We start from the raw sequence: 12,042 nt of genomic DNA on the forward strand, positions 1-12,042 counted from the left end.
GTATTTCTGGTAAAGAAAACGCAAGGCAGATTGGTAGATGCTGCCCTCCCCATGTCCAGGGCTACTCAGACAATTACTGCTGCTTCATTCTTCTGAAAATATGTTTTTTTGAGGAGTAGGGGGAAGGTACTAAACAGAAACCTTCAGGAGATAATTATCTTAGAAACAGAACAATTATACTTCTGAGATTTACTTTTTGCAGGGGGAATAAAGAGCAACCACTGTCTGTGGGAACTGTGTTTGAAGATGTTTTAGTCCAGGGGCATATCCCAGTCAGTTTTACCTTGATGGTTCTGGAAAGGTGCTAGAGCTCAGGGGGCCAAGAACACCCCCAGACTGCCAATCTTTCACAGGGAGCACAGCAGTCATGCAGATACCACTGCTTCACTGCAGGCTGTGTGCATAAGATTGGAGATTTATGAAGGAGTCTGTCCCGACTGCAACTCAAAAGAAAAAAGAACAACCCCAAACCCAAACTCACTCCTGAGGTCTAAGAGCTCCTTCTTTAAAGTTGCATTCAGCAGGATCTCACTTGCACAGTGGATTTTAAATAAGGAAGTGGCAAATGCAACCCTTCCAGGCTGCTGGAAGAATCTATCACGTACAGGACTGGATGACTGTTCTGAAGCATAGTGTTTACTTGTACATAATTTCCTTTTGTGGCTGCTGATGAAATCCACACTGCCACTGTGCCTGCTGCAGAAAACAAGCACATTTCTGAAGGAGTTGTCACTTGAAAGCCAGTAGGGGCATACATTTTAATGAGTATATTGGGTTACCCACTTGAGATATCTCCCAGTGATGGGAAACCTAACATTCGGAATAGCTAGCAAGAGCTAAAAATAGGGAGGAAGAGTCACCATTCAAGATGAGAATTTGGTAAAAGCACAGCACATGATCTCTCTCCTGTAATAGCATAAGTATTCAACAAGAATGTACTCTGGTTAAATTATTTCTTCAGATGAAGCTCCAAGATAGTATTTCCCTGTATCAAATATCATTTTGTCAGGCTAAGTGGTTATAGATCTCTCTTTCTCAGCCAGATTAAGAACATCTGGAAACACCATATTTAAAGAAATAGGAACAAGACAAAGAAGTTTAAAAGAAGGGGACTTTTGATTCACGCAGATGTGATCCACACAGATGTGTTTCTAGAGGGGCACGGTTTTTCAGAGCAGTTTGCAAATATGCAATAAGTCTGGAGAAACTCCAGGTGCAACTGGATAGAGAAGTTCTTGCAAGACTGCTTGAAATAAAACTACATGAAGGCTGCTGAAAGTCAATCAAAATCTGTCAGGAGCCAAAACTGCTTGTGATGCAGCAAGGGACTGAGGATGTTGGGCACATGGCTGCAGGAAGGACAATCTGTGCCAACTGATGTATCACAGAAATTCTATTTTCATGAGCACAGCTACCAAGGGGATGTCATCAAGAACAGCATAAGAAAGGAAGATTAGTTTAATGTGATGGCATTTTGAAGTCATCATTATCCAGTCTAACGCAAAAAACTTCACAGCCAGGTGTAGCATCCACTTGCTGTGTTGCAAAATGAACTCTGAATAATCAAAGCTGAGTAAGCAAACTGAAGAGACAACTGAAAAATTTATCTTGGCTCAAAAAATGCACAAGTGTGACTGTGACTCAGTTATCTGGAATTGATAAAAACCAGCAGTAAAGTTTCTAAGCTGACCTCTCTTGCAGTGGAATTGAATGAATCTAAGGGATGAAAAGTCAGATGCATTTTCAAATGTGTGGATAAATATTTTCTTCCTATAGCCTTTTTCAGGAGTTCAAAATACTCCATTTTCCTGGTCCCTAAGTTTCAGACACACAGTTCCAACAAAGGTGCTTGAAAAGCATGACTCCAAGACAAACAGCAGCTCACAGGTCCCAGCCTGCAACCTTCTACAAAGTTCACTGCTGTTCTACAAGTGGCAGATCCCACGGCTCTGCTTCTCCTACAGCCAGCTTGCACTAAAACAAGTCTGTTACAATGAAAGCTTTCAATACTAGTATTCTGTGGCAGCAAAGGGAAGAGGTGGACACCACCTGTCATTTTTTTTTAATTAATCCTAGTCTAAAGGAAATCTTATACAACGTAACATTTGACATGCTGCACCCAAGATTTAACATTTCTGGAAATTTTTATGCTGCAGGATTGCACATGTCTTCAGCTGTATTGAGGCTGTGAAACCCAAAACTCACACTGGTTGCTTCTTTTATGCCAGCCTTTCAAATCTAAGTCAAATTTAAACATCATTCTGGAAGTGCAGAAGAGCAGAATGTTTCATGACTTCTTTGCAGATTTCGAAAACAAATCTGCTCAATTTGGTTACTGGTCATTTTTAAGGGAAACACAGTAGATGGGATGGATCCCTGCCAAGAGCTGGTAAAATGGAAAATTGAGGATCTCACTTTCTACTTTTTCCTAATTTTCAAACGGTGAGGAAAAATTACTTGGAATTTGATGTAAATGTGCTCTCTCTCTCTACTCCCACTATGAGAAATACTTGTCAGTGAGTACAGCATTACAAGGGAAGCCTCTTGTTACCCAACATGCACTTTCCAAGACAATTTCTCACAGCTGCTGATTTCAAATGTAATATTCCCAACTATAACTCTCTCTGTATTCTCACCTTCACCTTCTGCTAGGGCTTTTCTGAATAGCTCATAAAAGCTTCATACAGAAGATTTGGTAGACAAGGGCCTTGAAAAAAACAGCCCACTTCTGTAGGTTGCACTCAGCTTCTCTTGCAGTGTTGCCTTCAGAATATATGCTGCTTCAGCAACAATTAGACTGGCAGAAAAACATTCATGGCATCCATCCATTCAGGCTCACAGTTTACAAGATATTTCTTTAAAAATTCAGTAAACATCCTTTTTTGTGATTACTGCTGTAAGATCTACAGCATTCGTTCTCTCAGACTTTTCTAAAACATACTGTCTCAATACAGGAACTCTTTTATTGAAGAGACCAGCCTTCCTGTAAAATGGAGTTATCCCTGCATTTGTTTCACTTAACTCCTACATGTAGTGGGCTACACAGGTACCAGAGAATGAGAAAACCCCACCACGAGACGGACGTGAATGATCATTAAGTATCCCCCTTTACACATTTAAGGAAATGATGCAGAATTTTATTTCTGCAGGGGTGAAAATCATAATCTCAGCCTATAACTTACTGAAGTATCCTTTACAGTGGATACTCCTTCAGCTGTCCTGAGAAATAACATTACTTTGCCAGTATTGTCACTACTGTGAATTAGTCAAGAAAAGTTACCACCACAGATGGTACCCAGGCTACCAGTAATTTTATTAAAGTACTCCTCTGCTTCAATAGAACTGGTGTAAACAAAGAATCACCACAATCGGAACACATACGTACTATGAAATTACTAATTCACAGATGTTTTCTTCAATACTGCAGAACTGAAAATGTCCAGCTGATGTTAACAGTTTCTAGCAAACTTTCAACCGAACCACAAATCTCTGCTTGACAAGCATGTCAGTAATAAGAGAGCATCTTTCTCCTGATTATTTTACTTCCACATGCTTCCTTTAGTGCATGAGCTATTCTTACATGCCTCCAATTTGAGAACAACAGAATATTCACAGTTTTCCAAATGAAATAAATCAAGATGTGCTTGGACATAAATAAGTGATATATAAATGTTATGTGCTCTGAAACATTAGGTCTTTTAATTTCAAGGACAAGACTCTTTGGGTGGAAGGTACTTTGGTCCTACATGTCCTGAATTCTCTATCTGCGAAAACAAGTGCCCTTTCTCACCTTTCATCTCAAAGAGTTAGAAGGAAGAAGAGAAGGCAACTACACAGAAGAATCTGACAGAAGGAATTTAACGACACTATTTTCAAAGCCAAGTATTAATCGCATGCAAACAAAGGAAAAAGAGCCAGATTCTTAAAGAACGAAAATCATACGTTAATAAATATTGGCTCAGTATGTAAGCACTTTTTCCAAGCACACTGGAAGTGCAAGCCTTTACGAGGAAAAAAACCCCTATACAATTAAAAGACAATATATTGCTATGCATGACTGCAAGAAGAACAAATAAAAATCATCAGGTTCTCAAAGAAGCATAAGAAGTGTTTTCAAACACCATTTATATGCAAAACCCTGTACAAGGGTGACAGAATATATGTATGTTCACAAGTTTATAACAGTGCATGTTTTCACATGCTGACCCCCAAGGAATAATGCAGTCAAAACAACTCTTAAAATTCCATACCTTGATTATTTCCACCAACTGATCCACACCACTGTCACCTGGAAAGATCGGTTGTCCTAGTAACAGTTCAGCCAATACACAGCCTGCTGACCACACATCTAAAAAGGGAAAAGTGGAACACAGGGAAAGGTATCAGTAAAAGATACATATGAGGTCATTTATATAAACCCCAGTAATTTTAAGCTACTTACTTTATTCTTTGCCATGTTTCATAGTGCATATATCAGAGTTAAAAATAAAAAACATTCCTATACAAACTGTTAGTCTAGAAAAGACATACCTGGCATAAAGCAACAGTGGGCAAACAGTCTTAGGAGTCAAACTGTGAGACAGTGAGAACTGGAAAACAATGGTAAATGCCATAATATATTGACATTAAAACTTACACATGTAGGGAAAAGACCAGAGAATGCTTCCCAGCTGTAAATTTAGAATTTCCCCAAACTCTATGTTGTTTTTAAATCACACTGATCATGAACTATGCATAGGTATCACCTGCCACAACGGCTGATGTTTTTACAGTTTCCAAGTATTGAATAGGCTCAGTTTTTCACACATACATTGAAAGTGTATATACACAAGCAGATGAACCAGTACTGCAAGTACTACTGGTATCCTGCACAACATGATGACTAAGGGATCTGTGAGACAGCACCTATAACTCTGTCACCTCAAGATCCAATCTTTATCCCATTTGCAAACTTGGACAGACAACAGAACTGCAAGTCATAGATCACATCAACAGCATCCAGAGAAGGAGAGCCATCAACTAAGTTTTGTACATACAACAAAAGCCATGAGTAGTCCCTAGCAGCTCTTCCTCCTACATGATGGAATTTTTCATACTCTGTTAGAGGTATATCTCCTTAAATAATGGCAATTGAATACTACAGCAATAATTTAAGAATGTATCTAAGTGTACTATGGAATATAGCATATTATTTTTGGAACATAATCACCTAAAATGAAAAATCTAACAAAGCAAATGCAGTAAACACTGTTTAGCAGAAGTTTGTGAGAATGTGATGTAACCGCACACCAAATAAATGGAATTTTATGCTGCTCAACACAGTAGAAGTATTGCACTTTGATGCAGAGATAACTGTCCCTCTAGAAAACCAGATCAACTTTTCTAGAAAGTCATCAACAAATCTGAAACCTTATGATAAAATCATCTCTCAAACAACCAATCAGCAATGGAAGATTTGTAAGGCCTATAATACTGTAACTCCCCAAAAGGGAAAACCAGTCCCATTTCACCCATATTTCTTTGAACTCCTGCCTACTGCTGTGAGCTAACCTTCACCCATGAGATAACAGCAGTGTCACCACAAGCCAAATCCCAGAGAATTTACCTCCTGAGGTCTGTTCCACCTGAGATAATCCATGCTAAACCAGAAATCTTTATTCCCTAATGTATTTAAACTATGTCCCATCCTTGGAAGTGTTCAAAGCTGGGCTGGATGGTGCTTTGAGTAACCTGATCTAGCGGGAGATGTCCCTACCCATGACAGGGGGTTGGAGCTCAGTGATCTTTAAGGTCCCTTCCAACCCAAGCCATTCTATGACTCTGGTTCTATGAAGCAGGATACCCACCACACTGTCAGTTAATGGCTAAAAGCTCTGAGCTAAGAAAACATCTCTGTCAGTTCCCTAAAGTCTATTATCACTTTGTCACAGTCACTACAGATTGATGTAAAAAATAATTTTAAAAAGCTTTCAGGAATTCCAAATTTATAACAAAATAATCTACAAGTTAGAACAGAGTTTCCCTTCCCCGATTTCCAAAGGAAAGAGAGAGGGGTTACGCAAAAATACTTCCCCTCCTCACAAGAAAGATTTGATTGAATTGGAACATACAGGGGAGAAACAGCACTGCTCATTACTGCAGCTTTCGAAATCATTCGTCTCCGAGTCAGATGGATGCACTTTTACCTCATGTCTTAGTACAAACACCACATCAGGGTTTACCCTAAAAGGTAACTACTTACAATGCAAACAGCAACCAGAAATAATTTGAAAGCTGACTCTTGAATTTCAACAAGTCAACATATCAGATGATGCTCTGTCCTCTTTTAGTCTCATTTAATAAAAGCTGATATAGCCACCAAGGTGCTAAGATCTTTTTTGGACAACAAATGAAGGAGGAATCATGTAAAGAACATTTAATTGCACCCAAATGCTAAACAACGTCTCTCTCTGATAGCTCCTGCTGTTGGACCAATACGTACAACACTTTTTGTGTCAACCCATGCATAACGGGTTGGGGAAATTACACAGCAGTTCAACAGATAGCACGGAGTTCTTCAGAAGTACTGAAGAAACAGATTAAATGCACTAAGCAGTCAGAGGACTGTAACTTAAAAATCTATTTAAAGGCACCTTAAAGGGTTTGAAAAAAGCCGAGTCCTTTACACTGTCCTTTTGCAAAACAAGTGGTTACCTCAAATCTATAATCATTACTTACAACTTCAATCCTTATTTTGCACTGAAAAAGAAATAACATACATGGGAAGGAAAAACATTTGACAGAATATACACAAACCCAATGCTGACACGAGAGTAAGTCATCATTCACAACTCACTTCCTTTTAAAATTCTGAAACTACTCTAAACATGACTTTTTTCAAATTAGCCTGTGGCTTTTTTAAACTGTTTAAAATAACCTTTTGGGTTGGCTGCTCCAGAAGCTGGTTTTGTGCTGTTTTATCCTTTCCCAGTTTCCCCAAATGCCTTTGCACTCCACCAGGCAATTTCAGACAAGTTTGATGGGCAGAAGTCTTGAAATCCATTACAGAAATTTTGTAAAAGTAGTAGGGAGAGCATGCACCATCATTACTGCTGAGGAGAGGAGGGCTCAGTTCCTGGGGGAAGCACTGTGGTTGCCCTGGCCCTGCCAAACTGTAACTCCAAACAACTCAAAGAATGTGCAGGTCCTTGCTCAAGCAAGAAGGTCAGGCACAAACAGCAGAGGGTACCTGAGAAAGCTGAGGGCATCATATGGGAAAAGAGATAAAAAAGAAAGGATGTAGGTCATGAGAAACAGTTGGTAATGTCTGAAGAATACTTGCTACATTCATAGTAGGTTTAATCCATCAAATATACATATCCATCAGAAACCTATGTAGTAGTTCCTTCTGCACTGAAATCTTCTAAATCAGGTAATTGAATGTCTTGTTAAAAGTCTATTTACTTTTCCTTGATTTTCCTTGCTAACACTTTAAACACACATTGAAGTAAAACACAGGCATTCCAAAATCCCCAGCTTTTTTTCAGGCGTGTAATTTCACCAACTTCCAAATTAGGACTTGGGCAATGTTCCCTGGGCAAGGAAGTGAACAAATCCTTGAAGCATCCTCAGCAAAAGCCAGAGAGTGGAGGCTGACTTGAGCAGCTCCAAGCAGGAACAGAAACAAAACACAATTTACACAGATGTTTATACAACTCTGGTGAGCAATGTGCGATAAGGAACAAAATAAGAAATTTCATCTCTGATGAAACTTGATGGAATTTATGTCATTGACTTTAACAGGACCAAAATTTGGCTCCAGTTTGCCCTTTTTTTTTTTTTTATCCCCACCCTTTAAATCTGGCATTTTAAAATTTATGTACCAAATCAGGATATACCATTTTCCTCAAGCCTGAAGTAAACAAAGTACTAAATTCTGTATTTAAAGATGTATTACTTAAGGGAAGTGATAACATATCAGGTTTTTTATAGCTCCTTCACAGACACTTTTCTGTCATAGCACAGTCAGAGCTAACTGTTATAGGTTAATAATATTTTGGAGGAAGTTTGTGGTGTAAATACCTGCTCCCAAGGGAGGAGATGCATTTTCTGAACTGTTTCTTTCTAGTATGTGCAATTTAATTAAAGCAAACTAGGACTGTCATTCGCATGCTTTAAACTAGCTAATAAACAAGGTAAGAGAGAATCTTAACAGAAAACAAGTCAAAAATTCTTACGTCAAACTAGCTGGGACAACATGAAATTTTAAGAGAAAATACTGAAAGCTATTCATTTTAAGAAAGCAGGCAAGGGTACTTTATTCACACCTTCAGTGAAATGTAGTCCAAACAATACAGACAATAAATACAACTGCCAGCCAAAAGCAACCTTCAAATAAGCTTATTTCAGATAGCTTTCACACATTATAATGGTAGCTAATGCCACATCTTTCCTAGACTGGAGAACACTTAAGACAAATACCATTATCACCTGACCTACCTCCATTAATTCAAGTACATTCATACAGCCTCTTATACTACAAAACTTTCATTAAATTAAATTTCTAGTACTTTATTGATGCTCACAGCTGCTAGATGGACATTGTCTAATAATATAATCTGTATGATACCCTTGCTTTTGAATGCACTCTAACAGTAGAGAAGGTAAGAAAAGGAATACAGGAATACTTCTCTTTCATTTAAGGAAGAGGCATCTGGGAGGACCACCTGCAAAATACACTCTTGGCTTTAATTCCACCCCTGTGCAATGGCCATTTTAGGTTGCCTGTGACAGAATATGTCCATTAATTGCACTTTTTGTAATCTCAAACTCTGCCTATCCAAGCTGAAAAGGTGGTCCTCTTCTTTCCAGAATGAGCACCTTTCATTGTATTACACTCTAGCTCCTCAAACTTGTTATATGAAGGAAATGAAGGAGGAAAGGGGAAAAAAAAAAGGTGTTTATCTCACCCATTTCGTACAAATTAAGAACTTTCATTTATCTGATGCTTTATGGGGTATATTTACCTTTCTACTTTTTTTATTACCCTCATCTATTCCTCTTTGCCTCACTATCCCTTGATCTTGATGGACTTCCTCTGTTTTGGAGGTGACTCCAAGTTGCTACTCTGGAAACTGTGGAAACAAACTAGCAGGAAAGAAACCAAGAGTCAGAAAAGCAACTCTGGGAAGTCATAAAATCAGCAGCTTCTAGCTGCCAAATACCAGACCCCAAAGTGCTTTTCACTGCTGCTTGTTTGAAACAAATTTTGGGATGTCAGAGCAAGAGCAAAATTCAGGATTACATGTACTCATGCTATGTTGGTGCAAATTTTGCACATCAAGCCACAGATCCACGGATTGAGGAGATCGAATAAGGCTGAAACAGGAAAATGCTTGAAAAGACCTGTTTGTTCCAATATTTGGAACAAAAGCTAAACACAGGTATCTCTGTTCTTTTGCAATGAAGAAATGAAACTACAATGACAGGTGATAGACCCGTTCTGTGAATTAACATGCGTTTATTTTCAGCACTGGAAATTGCCATCTGAGACAGAGGCAAAGACTTTTCATTGTTTGGCAACAGTTTTGGGACACAGCTTGTGATGGTTCTTCCCCAAGTAACTCTGAGTTAGGCCAAGTACAGATGCCTGCAGAGGAGCTTCTACTCCGGACTGCTGAGGTGAAACACTCTCTCCCTCTGTCTTAGCACTCACTAGGAAAGTGAATGAACCACTTCATGATACTTATTTTCGGACACCCCAAGAGAAGCCAGCAATAGAGCCACGCAGATCAATCCTTCCCTGCCAGTGGCTATAAACGTTCTCTCTGGAATGCTCCCAATCCCTGCCAGCGCAGTGATGGAGAAAACACACTCAGCCCAGCAGACCCTTGCTATGCTGAAGCACCACCACATTTTGGTGAGCCCTCCACTGCCCCACCACCCAACCTACTGAAAAAACACATGTCGTGGGGGCAAAGCTCAGCTGCACTCTTCTTTTTACACAAAAGGATCACATGGCAACACAAACATCTGCACCCACTCCTGCTCCAGCGCCTACATTTGTCCCAGGACAATGTAGGGGAATGTGGGTGGCCATCCCATGGTTTTTCAGCAGGTACCATGTCCCTTATGACCAGAACTGCCAGCAGTGTGCCATCAACATACTCTGAGATGCTGTAACATACACAGACTGGCAAAGGAGAAGCTTCAGCCAAAAAACTGTCAAAGGACAGACTGAAAGAGCTTGGTTGGAAAAAAAACCCCAAAGCCAAACCACAAAAAACCCCAACAAACCAAAGACAAACAACAAAAAAACACCCCTCCTGCATATCAGCTGCAGGAAATAAACAATGTACCATCCCCAACAAGCTTTAGGGACGTGCACGCATTTGCAGAACTCCTAGTCATAGCTGCACAAAGGCCCAAACTGTACAAGCTATGAAGGCACCCAGGTGACATGGATACTTGTGCCTGACTACTGAAAAAACCCCATAAAATTGTAACACAGGCAGATGACAGAGCTATTATGGGCCTGGATTTGTAGCTATTTGGCAATAGTGGCTATTTAAAAAACTTGAATAGGTCATTTCCTGGGTCATCATTTTAAAAATAGAGTCCCAAGTCTGCTGGAGGCAGACAAAGAGACATTAACTGCAGTAAATGTGATTTGATGTTACTCTTACTATGGTGTACATTTAAATACAGCACTAATGCAGTACTTCACAAAAGTTAAAAAAACTCCTGGGTGTGAATTATTTTTTGAAGGGACCTTTTGGGTTAGAATTTAAGTCATGCGTTTTGAGGAAATAATCAAGATCCTACAATTTAAAAGCCACTTTATAGTTTTCTTGTGACACCCACGACAAAAAGACACATCCTGGAACAAACTTTAGTTTCTGCCACACTGAAGAGCAAGTAATGTTGCAAGGCCAAATTCAGGTGTTTAGAGATAACCTATGTGAAGCCAGACAGTGCAGTGCCACTCCTGGTTACAGTGATGACTGAAACAGTGATGTAACGCCTTACAAGATGACTAACTATGGAAATGGTCATGATGCAGCTGGCTGTGCTGACACTCTTGGGCCATCAGTGTCACTGCCTAGTCTTAAAAGGCACTTCTTGCTCAGAAATACTTCCAAAAATTACCATATTACAGCACATTATAAACATAAGCCCTGCAGTAACGTTAGCAAACAACAAAAACCTCCAAAAAACCTGGAAGCCTTGCAGATCATAAACAAAAACTTTCTACTTAGAACACATTTTGGCTTCATATTCTTCACCAATTTTACTTTTAATGTAGTTTTAAGAGAGGATATTTAAACAGAATAGTGAAGATCCCCACCTTAATTCTAAGTTGACTTTTTGTTATCGCACACGCACAAGTGGATTCTTACAGAGTGATAAAGGTTACAGCAGGAAAAGCTTGTTATGCTAACAATTCACAGGAAAACAAGAACTAGAAAACCAAGCACATCAGCACATCAACATTAAAAAAAAAAAGTTGAAAATGCAGTATTATCACACTGAAGCATTTCACAGTTCCCTACACTTTGAACAATGGATAAAGCAGTAATAATTAAGTGCTTCTTCCTCTCTTTAAATAAACCTCTCTGCGCTTATTGATTGGTTTTCCCACAAGCTGGTTGAGTTTGGATGAACAATCCTAAGTGAAATAAGGTAGGGTTCTCACTAAGCACTATTGCTGCCTATCCAGCAAGAACTAAGGAATGTTTACCACCACTGGAAACAGCAGCATGAAACAACTAAACCTGTTTGTAAAAGCATTTTATTCCTTCTCAGCTCCCAAATGCAAAGATTCTGCTGAGAAAAAAGTGGAAGGTGGAAAGGACAGAATGGAAGGAATATTAGCGGAACTTATTTTTTATGACATTGTGTGCAAATTTCAGAAAAAGGACCTTGAGGGACATGGGGTGGGGGATTGGCACAAGAAAGACTGGACAAAACCTGAAATCCATGATTTGGTTTTGGGTTTTGGTTTGGTTTTTTTTCTGGCAAGTGAAAAATGGACTCCTCACTTCAGCAAGTAATTTTTATTAC

At 39.2% G+C, this 12,042-nt stretch overlaps 1 protein-coding gene across 2 annotated transcripts in view; it reads right to left on the reverse strand.

The window, feature by feature from the left end:
• GSK3B (glycogen synthase kinase 3 beta) overlaps positions 1-12,042 on the reverse strand; it is a 151,293-nt gene that overhangs the window by 37,426 nt on the left and 101,825 nt on the right. For both annotated transcript variants that reach the window (XM_050332951.1, XM_050332950.1), the window contains exon 7: positions 4,251-4,348. In XM_050332951.1, the coding sequence (XP_050188908.1) occupies positions 4,251-4,348 (98 nt within the window). The remainder of the gene's footprint in view (positions 1-4,250; positions 4,349-12,042) is intronic.

The sequence above is a fragment of the Myiozetetes cayanensis genome, unplaced genomic scaffold, assembly GCF_022539395.1.
Source record: "Myiozetetes cayanensis isolate MyiCay16 unplaced genomic scaffold, myiCay2020 scf5-8, whole genome shotgun sequence".
Taxonomy (NCBI): domain Eukaryota; kingdom Metazoa; phylum Chordata; class Aves; order Passeriformes; family Tyrannidae; genus Myiozetetes; species Myiozetetes cayanensis.